The sequence below is a fragment of the Lissotriton helveticus genome, chromosome 1_2 (assembly GCF_964261635.1).
Source record: "Lissotriton helveticus chromosome 1_2, aLisHel1.1, whole genome shotgun sequence".
Taxonomy (NCBI): Eukaryota; Metazoa; Chordata; class Amphibia; order Caudata; family Salamandridae; genus Lissotriton; species Lissotriton helveticus.
In genome coordinates this window covers 156,390,038-156,405,477 of record NC_136058.1, presented here as the reverse complement: position 1 = coordinate 156,405,477, position 15,440 = coordinate 156,390,038, and the positions used below count along the sequence as shown (strand labels likewise).

The 15,440-nt window shown below is 44.0% G+C and overlaps 1 protein-coding gene across 3 annotated transcripts in view; it reads right to left on the bottom strand.

The window, feature by feature from the left end:
- The window catches only part of GLIS1 (GLIS family zinc finger 1), a 1,570,389-nt gene that overhangs the window by 322,122 nt on the left and 1,232,827 nt on the right, over positions 1 to 15,440 (bottom strand). For all 3 annotated transcript variants that reach the window (XM_078673453.1, XM_078673455.1, XM_078673456.1), the window contains exon 4: positions 14,213 to 14,374. In XM_078673453.1, coding sequence (XP_078529579.1) covers positions 14,213 to 14,374 — 162 coding nt within the window. The remainder of the gene's footprint in view (positions 1 to 14,212; positions 14,375 to 15,440) is intronic.

Below are 15,440 nucleotides of genomic sequence, written 5' to 3'. Positions count from 1 at the left end.
TTGCTATTCAGTTATTCTTTCTTTTTACTGTCCACTTTCTTTCTATTTTAATTCCCAAATCCAAACATTCAAACACAGAATCTGTGGTGGGCTGAGAAATATACTTAATTTCAGCGCATGTGGAAAAATTATCTCTCAAGACAATAGCATGCATTGGTTGTCCAGATCCCATGTATCTCACATGTGGTCCACGCTAATCCAAAGATATTTTTTCCAAGGTGCCCCTGGCAAAACAGTATCTGATTTTCAGTATGAATTATTTTATGGACTTCTCTGAATTGACACAGAGTGGGCATATTTTAACCAAATTCGAAATCTGAGAGCCCATATAATTCCACCAGAAATCCTCTCTAACTATTTTTCTAGTCAACGTAACACAGGCCCCCGCAGCCACCCGCATTGAGGGGGGGGGGCGTGCTCCAGGGGCCCCCTCACTCAGCGGAGCAAGCATGGTGCAAAGCAGCATAAAGCACCAGTTCTACTGAGAAAAGGACACATTTGCAGCACAAAATACTTTTTTATGCTAGAAAGTAAATGTTCTTGCAAGATTTTCAACTGCTTTGCATCACTTTGCACGAATTTGCCCCAGCATGAGCCCTCAGTAAATCTGGTGCCAAGCTTCCATTATGCATGCTCGGCTGTTGGATTAGAAAATTAAGCTGATTTTTATGAGCAGCGTTATAAAGGTAGGAACTTCGCCTGTCCCATTCCCTTTACCAGGGCCCTTTCAAGGTCGTGTCCTGGGCAATAACCCATTCTGCATACCTTAAAACGTCTGTTGTCAAACTCGGGCCAGACCAGAGCTAGACTCTGGCAGGCCCAGACCTGGCCAAGCTTGACTATCAAAACCGGGCTTAGCTCACCTAGACTCTTAGAGCTCCAGGTGAAGGCACAACCAGGCACTCTGGGTCCCAGGCCAGCCCCAGCCGCCCGTGAACCAGGCTGCGCACGCCATAGGTGGACAAAGAGTGCAGCCCAGGCAGGCTGAGTCTAGGGAGAGCTTCTTAAGTATGGTGCACTATGGACCAGGAGAGCTGAAGGCAGAGTTAGGAGAGGCAGGGAGTGCTGGGAGAGCTGTAGGGTGCCCAGTGAGAGGAGTGTCCTGCTGAGAGAGGAGGAGGGGATCTTGATCTTTATGTACCTGATGTTCCAGGAGACAGTACAGGCCGCGTTGGGCTTCGCCTCAGTTCTCTGGTATTTGAGATGGACCAATCCAGCCTAGAGGACCCTTCTGCCGCCTTTTACTCAAGATGGCTTTGTGGAAAAGGTTGGGATAGGGAAGATTTCTACTGGACAGGGGCTCAACTTAGACTGTCCTCTGAATAATTTACACCATATCATAAGCATTTCCATTTGTAGAGCTCACAGGCAGACTGGCTGCGCTTTGTATGCAGCCATTTTAAGGACTTCTGAAAGTTAACTTTTATGATCTCTTTAATGTTTCATGGTCATGATGTCACGATTTTCGGGTTCTCTCCTCTCTCCCATTCCAGTGCTTAAATGGCTGGGTTAAAGAGACGCCTGTGACGAAGGACAAGCGGCGGTGGGAGTTTATCTCAGGAGACAGACGAGCACTGCTGAAAGTCTGCTGTCTCACATGGACCACGAGCATTGCAGCGTGCCCTTTCACACGCAGTCAGGTAGGTAGATTCACGTGTGCGCGTGGACCTGTCAGAATGGGGAGGGAGGAATAGGACAAGTGGGTCATTCTTCCCCAGGCCCCGCACTTTTTGGAAGCTCAACCCCATACTCGTGATGCAACATATTTATTTATAGATTCTAGAAACCAGACTTCCATCTTTATGATGAGACAACTGACGGTGCCAGTAAAGGGAACTGGGGTCTCTTTTCCTCTACATTAAACATTTGTAAACTTTGAAAGTCAGGTACTACTCTTGCGAAAGACCTTCCGACAATATGATTGACCTGGGCCCATAAGAAAATCTGACATGCAGAGTGCATATGGAGCCAGCCACCAGAGTGGCATGTCACAGCGAAAAGCGTACGGCCTCTTGGAATTAATTCTGAAGCATAGTCACTCAGGCGGGACACCACACTCAGTGCAGGGGCACCCACAAAAAGACCTAGGTATCTGACGCCTCTATGTTACTCAACACACTCTCCTTGCTAGGGTTTTTACCTGGCCGTTTTTTGTTTCTATGCCAATAAAAAAATGGGAAAACTAGTATAAGGAGGTATTTTCCATTTGAAATATAAACCTAAAACAACAATCACACGAAGAAAAAAAGGTTATAAAAAATTGAAAGCAGTCTAACTAATTTATAAATGATTATTGAAGCAAACAGAAGGATAATTGCCATGGTGCCAAATAATACTGAGAATGTATTTTTCACCGAGCAGCGCTTGACCCTAACCAGAATAAACAGCTCCATGAATACAAATGGGTACTATATTTTTTTGCTGTTAAAGATGCCAACCCTATACGCCACCTGTTCTCTCTCAATGCACTGTGCACTGTTGGGGTCGTACGTGACATCAGCCACTAACTGTGGTCAGGTGATTCCATTCTAAAAGTGTCTGGGATAAAGGGACGTATCTACCTTGAACATAAGGCTCTGTGTTTTTCACTGTGTATTTGTTTTTCACTTTATGGTGTTCTTGAAGACATACCTCACACATCCTAACATGATGTGTTCTCGATGGTAGCAAACAGATCTAGCCAGGCCTATCATTCCCTTACAACCCACCCGTTTGATGGTGCATATTTCCGCCTCCAGAGGGAGATGACGTTCATGGTAGACCAGCCAACATCTGCTCAGTTCTGGCATTTCAGGTTATTGGTGCAAAGAAAGATCTGGTCCAAAGAAAGATCTGGTGATAGTCCAATCTCCAAACGTGCAAAGCCTCATGGCACAGAATACTGGACCCCACTTCTCTTAGCATGTTGCAATAACACATGGCGGTCATGTTGTCTCTGAGGAAGTGCACCGGCCTCCCCCGATGGTCATAAGGAACGCTTTCATACCCAGCCAGATTGCACAAAGCTGCAAATGATTGACATGGAACTGGTGCTCTGCCAAAGGGCGAGACCTCTGCAGTGGCTAAACAAAGGTTCCCACAGCTCCCGCAGTGCAGATGGGCCTGAGCTCCAGGGGGCACCCTCAGGACAATACTCTGGCTTGATAGCTCCCGAGTGAGTTCGGAGGGGGGCCCCCTCCATGTACTTTGCCGGGGGGGGGGGGCCCTCAAGTTTCGTTACGCCACTGGGTTTCACCCAAGTGGCCTTTGAGTGCAGGCCTTTCCACGAGCGTCCAGGGGAGGTACAATGCACCCTTTATTTAACTACATATCACCACACACAGAACCCCTTACCTTCCCAAAAGCAAGCATTTGCAATGCAATAGGTCTCGCATTTGTGAGAGTTTAGGCTATTAGTATTGTAAATGACAATGCCTTTTATTTATGTTTTATAACCTAAAACCTAAATAAAAGGCATTGTCATTTACAATGCCAATAGCTCAAATTTGCTTAAATGCGAGACCTATTGCATTGCAAATGCTCTATTACATCATTTTTTTTCCAATTGGTAATAGCACACAAAAGCACATGTGAAATTACTTCTAGGTATTAGAAATTTATGATTGCGCCAAAAATAATGAATTCATTGATTAGCAGTATAAACTACTGAGCAAGGGAGGTAACATGGTTATGGTAATTATTTACAAACATGAAGAATTTCCCCACCCTTAGACTTTACAGACTCTGTGCCCGTGACGCTGCAACACTAAAGTTCAGTTCCAAATGTGAAAGACTCTCCTGCTCAGCCAATGACGGCATGTCTCTCTTGGTGCATACACACATCAGGCCCAAAGCCAGTCGCGTGGGCTGCTCTTTGTTAAGTGGCTCATATTCACCACATTAACTTCTGCCGTGGATATTTTGTGTAATGGATTGATGAGTACTGACTGAGACAGGTCAGGCATTGACCAATCAGGATAAAGCACATTTCAAAATTCCAGTCGCCGCAACTTTTTAGGGATGTTATTTATATCATTTGACTGTAACCAGCTTTTGAATATGGGATATTTATAGACAAGTATGCTCTTTTCATCACATTCTTTGCACATTCTAACTACAATTCCATGTTCTGAGGTCACCCAGATTAAACTCTGTTCAGTAACGATGCTAAACTAAGTGCTTCGTGTGATTAGATGTTAATGTTTTTAAACAGAAATGGCACATTTTTAGATTTAGAGTCTGGCTGGGTTAATGTTTTTGTTAAACTCTAAAAACGCTTTACCAATTAAAATGATCCCAGTAGGTTTCTGCTCCTCTTTGAAGCTTTTGGAGTAACTGATCTGCCATATGTCCTATAATATGAAGGTTTTCCTATCTATGAGTGAGATGTATCTAGGGGCCAGATGTATGACGGTTGTTAGCGTGCGCAAACGGGTTTTAGACCCGTTTGCGCACACTAAAAACCATGGGCCCATGTACACAAACAGTATTTTGCGATTCGCAAATGCGACTCGGTATTTGGAAGGTGTGTTCCCTTCCAAATAGCAACTCCATAGCCATGTACGAATGTTTTTCAGGGACCACTGCCTGCCCTTAAAAATGTAAACGAATTTCATTTAAAAAAAAAATGCATTCCGTTTTCCTTTAAGGAAAATGTGCTGCATTTAAAAAAAAAAGCTGCTTTATTTAAAAGCAGTCCCAAACATGGCGGTCTGCTGAGCCCAGCAGACCCCCATACCTGGGAGGGCCAGCCATTCCAAATGGGGTCGCAAAATGCGAGTGGCTCATTAATATTCATGAGCCTCGCATTTTGCGACCCCATGGGGAATCGCAAACAGTGTCCAAGACACTGTTGTACATGCCAAATAGATAGTCGCAAATTGCGAGTTGCAAAAGCGACGCAATTTTCGAGTCGCTATTTGGCAGGTCGTACATCTGGCCCTAAGTCTTTTTCATTTGAATGTATACTAGTGTTGTTGGCATTTGAATTATAGTGCCTTTAAATTCTCAATAAATACATGTTCCAAATTTGAAAAAAAGAAATACAAATGTGGTAAAAATGGTGCGATGAAAACTGTTCTTGACTTTGTTGTAGTTTTGGCCTGTTAGTGTTCACCAAACTATGTGAACCCATATAAATCAGGTACCATTTTTACAGGGGGCGAGTGGGAATGTAGGTGAGCTGGGGCAGTATTACACATGCAAATTTGTCTTTTTTTAAATCTATGAATTACAAAAATATGTTCTACAGTTATTTTGTATAAAGGACTAATAAAGCATGCAGCTGTACCCCAAATATTAGCAGAAGGTCAACCATGTTTGATTCCTTGATCAGTGGTATAACAGGCAGACAACTGATCATCCCATCGAGAGTTCCAGGGTGAATATTGAACTGAGTACATCCTAGATACTCACCAGTGTCACCGAGGGCCCATATTGGACCAATATCTGCACTGCAGCCCAACCCCTACGGTTAAGGCCATTCTGTGCATGGTTTTATCTAAGGAGGTAGAGGCCACTTGCAATAGGGAGCATAATTTGGTGATGGATTTCAGTACTGCAAGGAGTGGACAATTTATGATTTTCCCAGAGCCCAATATAAGTGTATCTTGCTTCTCCAAGGTAGCAACGCACTCTCAGTCTCATAGCATCATTTTTCAAACTAATGTTAGACCTGTCATCCTTAGAGGGATCTCCCCCCCAATGTTTTGCCTTCCTTCTTCATTTTTTCTGATCTCGTTTTTTAGGACTTTACCTGTGCTAACCTGTGCTAAAGTGCATGTGCTCACTCCTTAAAACTTCGCAATGTCCGCATATACCCAAATGGCATATTTCATTTACTTTTAAATCCCTAGTAAAGTGGTACTACATGTATCCTACGCCTGTTAATAAAAGGCTATTAGTGGGCCTATAGCACAGATTGTTCCACCCACTTAAGTAGCTCCTTAAACATGTCTTTGGCCTGCCATTGCAGAGCATGTATGGGCAGTTTTACACTGCCATTTCAAATTAGTAAAATAAACCGTTTGCCAGGCCCAAACTTCCTTTTTAATACATATAACTCACCCTTAGGATAGGCCCTGGACAGCCCAGAGGGCAGGGTGCAATGTATTTAAAAATCAGGACATGGGGGAGGGGACATGACCAGGCACGATGGCCGGGTGCACGTGATCCACATTGGCTCCGCCGCCACAGCCAGAGTTCGCGACTTAAATCGATGAATAAGGGATGATTATGACTACCTCTATGATAAGGACAACAGTGGTGTCAGGAGGGGACCTTGAGGTGGCCGGAATACGACCGGATCGGCACTCATGAGAAAGGCCACAGCCAAGGCAAGATGGCGACCGGGAGTCATATCCCCGCAGGAGAATGATAAGGACGGTGAGGATCACATATCCACCGTTGGTGCTTTTTGTCTATTGGCACTATTTTCTTTAAAATCTTTAAAATTCAATATCTCTGGTTTTACTTTTGGTCTTGTTATATTTATTAAGAATAACTCTATGTTTCTAATCCTGTTGTGGGCTCCTTTTATGGTGTGATTTCACTCTTTACAGTCTCAAGTGTTGCTCAAATAGTTTAAATATTACCTCTAAGTTAAGCCCGACTGCTCTGTGCCAAGCTACCAGTGGGTTGAGCACAGGTTAATATAGGGTTTGCTTGTGACTTAACCCTGAGAAGAATTGTTGTTGCTGCTTGAGATGGGTTTAACCCCCCACCCTCCTCTCCCCCTTAACCGGTCACCCCATTTCTTAAAATTAATCACATTGTAACAACTCTTTAAATGTTAGGATACCAAATTTGGTAAGAATTTGTGAAAAAGGCTTATGGTAAATTGTGAGTAAAGATCTTCAATGTTGCTGTCATTTCAAATGAGTATTTAGGGTCCTGCTGTTTTCGCCCTAAAATATCATAATGATTGGTCAACCTTCATTATTTTTTTTCCAAGTTTTATATAGTGCAAACGTAGCCCAAGGGCATTGAAATATTTACATAAGCACCAGTTATATTACACACGGTCAGAATCATTTTTAAAACACTACTTTGCCATATCAGCTGCCTGTTAAACTCCTACTTTATAAGATTTGTGTGACCCTACTCTTCAGCTGATTTCCACAATGCCTGTTGAGGAAGAAGGATGTGATGGGACAGCAGGGCACCACCTTCTCTCCCCTCTTTCATTTCCTAGAGCTCAGTAAATTCATGGACATTCTACTCCCATCAAGCCTGATGCACATTCATTGCATTATGCAGTGTGGGCTGCGGGGAATCTCCAGGGATTCTTTGAGCTCAGGTGAGTTACAGATTGCGCCTATTACCCAGAACAAAAGGTACCAGAGTAATCCCATGGGTTACCTCTTTTGGAGTGTGTAACAACTTCCTGACAAATGTGTAATCCAAGGGGTCCCAATATTGTTACTACTTATGTGCATTGTATCTCCTTTGGAATTCTAGGATTCACCTTTTTAGGTCTCGCACTGCGAACCGATCGCGAAGCGATCGTCGCTGCAAGACTCTATTGTAATCATTTCTGCTTACAACGAGCCAAGGGAGAAAGGAGACAAGTGATGTGCACGCGCAACCTTGTGGAATCGGATCAGGTCGCGCGCGCGTTCACAATCTCCTTTCTCCCTTGGCTCCTTGTAAGCAGACACGCACGCACACACCCACACACATAAAGAACTCCCCCTCCGCGCATGCACACACACATACGCATGCGCACACACACACACACATACATACATACAAAACCCCCCCAGCCCTCGCAGCTCAGCAAAGTAAGAAGGCCCCCACTCACCAGTGCTCGTCTCCAGGCGGGGCTCTTTGCAGGCGGCGGCCTCTTCCTTCGGTGCGGGGCTCTCTCACCTCACGGGAGCCCCGCTAGCACTGGCCGCCCTTCTCCTCCTGCCCACACGTCCCAGTGCGGGGTAGGCTCCCGCCTGGGCTTCCGGTTTGTCTTGTCGTCCCGACCCCGGCCTGCCTGACTTCTGGCCGGGTGGCTCGTAGGTTTCAGTTGCGTTTTGAGTTTTAGGTGAATGCATCATATAGACCTAAAACGTCCGCCAGCAACAGAAACAGATGTCGCATCATCTTGTTTTTATGGTGTGAACAACGGTGTTCATGTTGATAACGTTTTTACATGGTGGCAGTGGAAGGTGTATTTTTCTTTTTTTCCCCTGGAAAATGAGGTGCATTTTTGGTTTCCTTGTCAAAGGAAGATGAAGTGAGAGAGACCTGTGCAACTTCGCAGTGAAGGTACTTCATCAGCTTGTAGGCTTTGCCTCTGTTTGTGATTGGACGTGAACAGCAATCTGCACTTCACACATCTTTGCGCACAGCGGGGTCAGTGCTGAATGCCTGTGTCTGGTTTCACCTGCACCTGGAGCCGCGCAGCACTGCTCCCGTCCTCTCCTGCAGCCTGCGCTGCTCTCTCTCAAGGGATGGCTCCAGTAACCGGGAGCGAGGGCTGAAGTTGGACTGCGTGGGTTAGATGAGACGCCATCTCCCGCACAGGGAAGCCGAGGGATCGCATTCTGAATCAGAAAGCGAAGCTTGCACAGATTAATTCCGGCGGGAGGGCTCGGGTTTACTTTGGAATCACCACCCAGCAGGAAGGTGCTGTTAACACCCCGGGAGGGTGGGGCGTCGCTTCGCTATGGGCATTTCTGGTGGCGTGTGGTTTTGTTTACAGAGACCTTTCCAAACAATCCCCAAAGCACCTTGTTTATTGGGCCCTATTCAGCAGGTCAGTGCTTGTGGTAGGCACCGGGTGATTAGTGTGATAGTGCAGGGAGGTGAGTGTTTATCGTTCACCCCCGCAGCTTCTCTCTGGTCACAAGACCTGCATGTTGATGCTGGCAGCAGGCTGTTAAGTTCATACATGTGGCCCACTCCGGACCCCGTAGTGGTTCTTGCCCTTATGTGTACCTGCGAGGACACCGTATCTGCTGATCTTCTCACCAGCTGTCAGTTGTGAAATGACAGTTCTAACACAGGCGCGAGTCCAGCCTGACGGACAGGTAGACGTCAGCATCCCGGGGTCTTTCTGGCGCTGCGTTGTCTTACGTGTGTTGGCATGGACCTGATGTGGATGGGAGTGCGGTATGGCTGATGCTTTCTGATTCATTCCTCTTCTAGAAAGATGCCGGGGATGCACGTCACAGTAGAGGAATGTGCGGCACTAAGAAGCACAGGGTCTAAACACACATGATGTCAATATTATGGCCCGTTGTCAGGCTGGAGTGCAGGGGTGCTAGCTGTTTGGGTGGTGTTTAGTGGAAATACTGAAGGTTAAACTTAACACTGCAGGAACTGTTATCTATAAATATGTTTAAGGCGCTGGCACGGCAGGGTGCTCAGTGCTGGAAGGTTGTTCGGCGTTCAGTTGATGGGAGACTGGCGGTGAAGTAGATGGCTGGCTTGGATCGTATGATTTATTGTGCTGGAGCATTTGGCGTGTTGTCACACGCCCCCTAGGAATTCCATCCACAGACCTGTGTAGAGGAAAGCAAGGATTGTGCATTTGCCTCCATTACCTATTCAGAACAAAGTGATACAGGAAAGCCCAGCCGTGGCGCCGCACGCGAGTACGTGCCTTGGAGCACGTGCTTGAAAGCTGCTCTGCCTGTGAATTGCCAATGGGAAGTCGCATGTGGAGCTCTTCTAGCATAGCTCAGCAGGACGGGCTCATTCTACAGGAGCATTTAGGGAGCTCACACATCACATATTTAAATCTCAACAGCGCAAGTTTGGTGATCAATCTCTGAAGGGACGTTCTTGTATGTATTTAATTTGTAATTGTGTTAGACGGATTTCTCTACAGTACCATGTGAAACAGCAGTACCTTGTTGGACAAAGAAGCACAGCTGTGGTTGTTGCTCAGTTTTTCTTGGAGTGTTTTGTTTTCTGAATGTGCTGGCACTTGCGTTTCTCACATCTTGTTTATCACACACTACCCTGCATACCTTTACCTTCAGGCCAACTCTCATCTTCTGATTTGTAGCTAATGTTTCACTGTTACTGTACCCTCGTGAGGTGTTGTTGTATGCGTTGCTCAGAAAATTCCACTTGTGTATAATAACTGTAATTTACCAATATTTAAACCCACAGGACAAGATTGGCGAAACAACCCTTAAATGGTGTATGCAGTATTGGATCAATATCTATAGTTCATCTTTAAGTCGTTCCATTAGATTATACCCTTTTTTTCTAGAAACCAGACTTCAAGGGCAATAGAATGTGAAACTTAAATGGTTAGTTACTTGGCTATAAGGTTCATCCTTGTCGTCATATTTCTTACATCATGTGGCGGCCCATGGTAAACATCATGCTATAAGGAAGGGCTGAGGTAGGGGCCCCAGAGTATAGCAAATCTTGCTATAGATCTATAGTGAGCATAAATGTCCAGACTTGAAGCTGCTGCCAAGTATGGCGACCAAAGACATATTGGATTGAGAAAACAGTCACGTTTTTCCTTCCTCTTTTGACATGTTTGGGAAATATCGGTTTCTTTCTAACTTTTCATGACCTTTTCTAGCCAAGTCTTGACATTTAACAGGAAATTTCTATAATTAAGGAGTGACCTCTTAAATCTTAAGAAAACAGAATATTTCAATGAAGAATGGAATATTTTATAGGAAATTGGAAACAAATTGGTTTTCGACCTGTGCATGCCACATATGTCCTATTTTCCTCTGTCCTAATAAGACATTTCAGTTTTATTTTCACATTGCCTAGATATTTTCCAGGCTGCCAAAAAGAAACAGCTGATTTAAAGGTAGCCTAAATAAAATGGGTCTTCCTCGTCACTGGCATTTTTGATTTCGCAAACATTTCTATTGCCCTCACTCTGTCTGTCTATCTATTGCACTCACTCTATCTATCGCCATCACTCTATCTATCGCACTCACTCTATTTATCTATCGCCCTCACTCCATCTATCTATCTATCGCATCACGACAGCATCACTCAGCACCACCACAGCATCACTCAGGGGCACCACAATATCACTATGCGCTACCACAGCATCACTCGTTGCCACCACAACATCACTCGGCGCCACCAAAGCATCAATCTGTGCAACCATTCAACAACCACTGGTTCAAATATGTTCTCTCAATGTTTCAAGCTTGATTACAAATGTCACAAAAAGATGTTAATATTTCACTTCTGTTCTTGAATTTTCGTCACAATAAAATACACTGAACATAATCTTCACAAAGGTTATTTACAAAAGTGTAAGCTATTGCCATTATAAATTACAAGAACTTTTTTTAAGTATTAATTATTAAAACAATTAAAAGCCATTGTTATTTGTAATATCAATACATCTAAGTCGCGTAAATACAACACATATTGCATTACAAATGCTATAGATGTCACATTTGCGAACGTTATAACTATTGGCATTGTAAATAGCAAAGCTATTAATTTTGCGATTTTCAAAACCAACACATAAAAAAAATGTGTCATTTACAATACCAATAGCTCAAACTTTCCTAATGCGAGACCTATTGCATTGCAAATGCTTGTTATTGAGGTGCTTGTGCACTAGAAGGACAGTACTCTCAAGGTGTCTCATGGTGCTCTGCATCCACAGACACTCTGTGGGATGTCCCAGTCGCAATGCCATTTAGCCTCTGGGGTCTCCACCATGTACAGATTCCATCTGGTGATCTTGTTGGGCGTAACAGGATCATCACTAAGGCGATGCTTACACCAGCATGTTTTTGTATGCCACCACTCTATGCCTATAATTGTGGGCAACTCCCGCTGGTTTGCCATGGCAGGAAATTGATGGGGTATGTGTTGAAAAAACAGCCAGTGTAAAAGAAGGTTGTGCAGTCTACTGAATAGACTCTGACACCAACCGGTCTGGCCTCAGCCTTGTTATATAAATATTTATTATTTATTATTATTATTTTTTTTATTAATAATACATTGTGGCACATTATTTAAAACAAAAAAGTCTGACATACAGTATCGAGACTCATTAGCGTTAAGGCTCAAGGATACACACAGAGTTGACAAAGCACACTATTTTACTTGAACCCTCAATGGCAAATGGCCATCTCAAAGCACTTTTGCAAAACTTTGCTAACTTTGGCAACTTCGGCAGTGTCACAAAGTTGGTACCTTGTCTTTAAAAAAGAAATTCAAGTACATACAGGGAAAGTTTGGTAGCCTCAAATACCCTTAATCCGAATAAATTTGACAATAACCTGTAAAATTCCCAATTCTTCCATATACTTACCTTATATATTTAATTATTTATTCATTTAATTTTTGCATGTCTATTGAGATCATGAAGATGAGACCCTCTCCATTATAATGGATATATCAATTTACCTGAGCAGAGGAAAAAGGTGGCACGTATTAATTTATATTATTTGATGCAACATCCCTCCATGACCTTCAGTGCAAAAACAAAAGAAATAATGAATTCAAAGTTTTCATAATGGGATAAATTACTGATTCAATCCAAGGACCATAGTGCATTACATAGAGCCCATTTGAGTGGAAAGTATTCCTCAGTTTCATGTGATTACACTCATATGCTGATGGATTACAGAATTATTCCCTCCCCATTTGATTAGGTGCTCAGTCTAGCTTGTTGTTCTCTTGACTGCCAGGGGCCGTATTATACATTGTGCAGTGGGGGCACAACAAGCATGTGCGCCTGATTTGTACCCACCGAGAGCCCAGTGGTATTACAGAAGGGGCCACAGACATTAGTGTGCTCCTTTCTGTAATACTCGTAGATGGAGGTAATCACTATGCCTCTGCACCTGCATGGTATTACGGATGTGGACGCAATAGCACAGATCCCCCATAGGAAGCTCAAAACGGTGCACTTTCAGTGCGTTTCCTAACGGAAGTCCTCTGGAGGGAGAAAAGAGGGTCCTCTGGACCACCCCAGCAACCCCTTGCAGAGGCGAGTGCAGTCACTCACTGCACCCACCTGCAAGGGGATCTCTAATCCTTCTAGAAATTCCAGGCAGGTTGCCATCTACATTGTGAAACAAGGAGCGGCTTTGAAGCAGCTGCTCCATATTTTACTTGAATGTACTGCCCGAGGGCAGTGTGAGTTAATGGCTGCCCTGGGGGCAGCACATTTCTTTTAATAGAGCTCAGCGTCCCTGTTTGCAACTAGTGCATCTTTTAAAATGTGCACTGGGCGCAAACAGGTAAAGAGCCCCTTATGAGTAATACGGCCCAAGCTGGACATTTTATTGAATGGCAGACCAGTTAAGCACAAGTGGTAATCACACGGTTCATCTGAAGGGTAGGAGCGATATGCCCCCCACCAGTGGAGGCCTCACAACATGACCCCCAAGGAATTCCACTTCCCAGCAGTCACTAGTGGACCATCAAGTTGCACCCTGAATAATGTCTTGTAATGCTAACGGTGCAAAGGTGGGACCTCATTTGCATAAGACACACCCTCACACAAAAATTAGGTCTAACCATGCACATAGAAGCGTAGTAGTGTGCTCAGTTGTCAGTGTTGTATTGCCCGCAAAGTACTCCTGCTAGGTACAGCCTGCATTTAAAAAATCATGGAGGGCCTAACTTGAGCTGGTGGTTGCCGGTGGGGGCCACCAACACTCATTTTAGGGGACCAGCACTTATTTTCAGCATCACATATTTACTGAGTGCAAGAGAAGGAAACACACACAGATTAGAAAGACGGAGGAAGAGAAAGACGGCAAAACCATAACAAAGGGAAATTGCAGGCACCTGCAAAGGCGAGAAGAAGGGGCAGGGAGTTTCTGGTAGTGGATTAAAGACTACCAGCCTTGGTATTCGGCGCTCGACGTTTAATTGAACCGGCTGCCGGCTTTTGAGCAGAGCTCTGGGCACCGGCGCTCTTTCTTTCACAAATTAAATACTGTGATAGTTACCACTGGGCAGTAAATAGCTGCAGTTGGCACCAGCGACTCTATTTGTGCCTTTTAGACTGTAGAGTGCCTGTTCTCAAAATACAGATCAAAATAAACAAGAAAAATATGGAAAAAGAAAGGTATTAAAAATGAAAAGGAAGGAGAGTTAAATTATGTCTTTAAAGGACATATGCTTTTCTTTATCTAAGCATGACAAATCCTATTTGTGAATAATTCCTTTCCACGTTAACTTTTTACATTCCACTGTTGAGGGTGATATTACTAAGCACTACCACATTGTAGCTTTCCTGCAAGTGTGGGCTGTAGTTAAGAAGAGTTGTGCTTACCGTGTCCAGGTGGGTTCGCTGATGTTTGGCTCTGTCACTGGAGTTGCTGAAAGCTTTCTGGCAGCCAGGGTGCTGGCAGAGGTAGGGTTTCTCTCCTGTGTGACTCCGCAGGTGGATTTTAAGGTTTTCCAGCCTCGAAAACGCCTTGTTGCACCCTTCAAACTGGAAAGAAAACAAACAAAAACACTTTCTTAGGACATTTTTCAAATAAACCATCGGAAACCGCTGCGTACACAGTTTGACACTCAGGCTGAATAAAGCTATAAATCACAAAAGAGGCACACACCAGAAGCAATAGACGGAGAGGAGACGATTACATCTGTTTCTTCAAAGGGTCACTTTTAAGCACACTTCGGAATCAGGGTTTAATAAGTTGTACGCGTGCGCATTCCCTCTTGCATGCATGAACACGCCGTGCCAGATTCCGTCCACTAAACATTTTGCAACAGTAAGTAAAACACGTTCTTTTTGTTCTAGCCAGGCAGCGCAAATGCTACCTTTGCGCTAGTCAGTCGCTGCACAACGTGGTGCAAATTGCTTGAAACCACACGAAACCTGCCCAGCACTCCCACACTTGACCTAATCTTACTTCAAAACATTTTCTGTAGACAAGTACACATGAAAATATTGTTAAAGTTGTGGATCAGCAAATCTAAAAACTCAAATCGACATTTCATGCTTGATGTATCCTGTTTGTATATTGTACAGCAGCAAGCAATTCTTCTATTTTATTACAATGCGATCTTGCGTACTATGGAAAGTAATTTTGCATGGGGTTAAGTTTAGGAATTCACACAGTACTTAAGGGGCTTGTTTCCTCTAAGGATAATACTAGAATTGAAGACTAACAAATAAAGATTGTGGTAAACCTTCAAGTGCACTTGTCATTAAGAAATGTTTAATTTTACTTTGAGTGTAAGCGTACAACCTCTTGTATACTTTTGTATACTTCTCTTGTGGGCTTACAGCCATTCACCTGCTTTTGATTGTTTGTTTCAGTGTTCTTTGAAAATCCTTGCTTGCTAGTGGTCAGTTCTGCTTCTTTATTCCTACTTTTCTCTTCCATTACTCCCACAGGCTAGGGACTGAGTAATGTCTCATTCCGCTATGGTACTTTATCTGTTCTTTGTGGGACTATTTATTTCTTGGTTTCCCGCTCTGTTACTGTTTGCCTGTGTTTAGGTTCAGCGACATAGCTGCTTACATTTAAATATAGCATTCCTTCCTC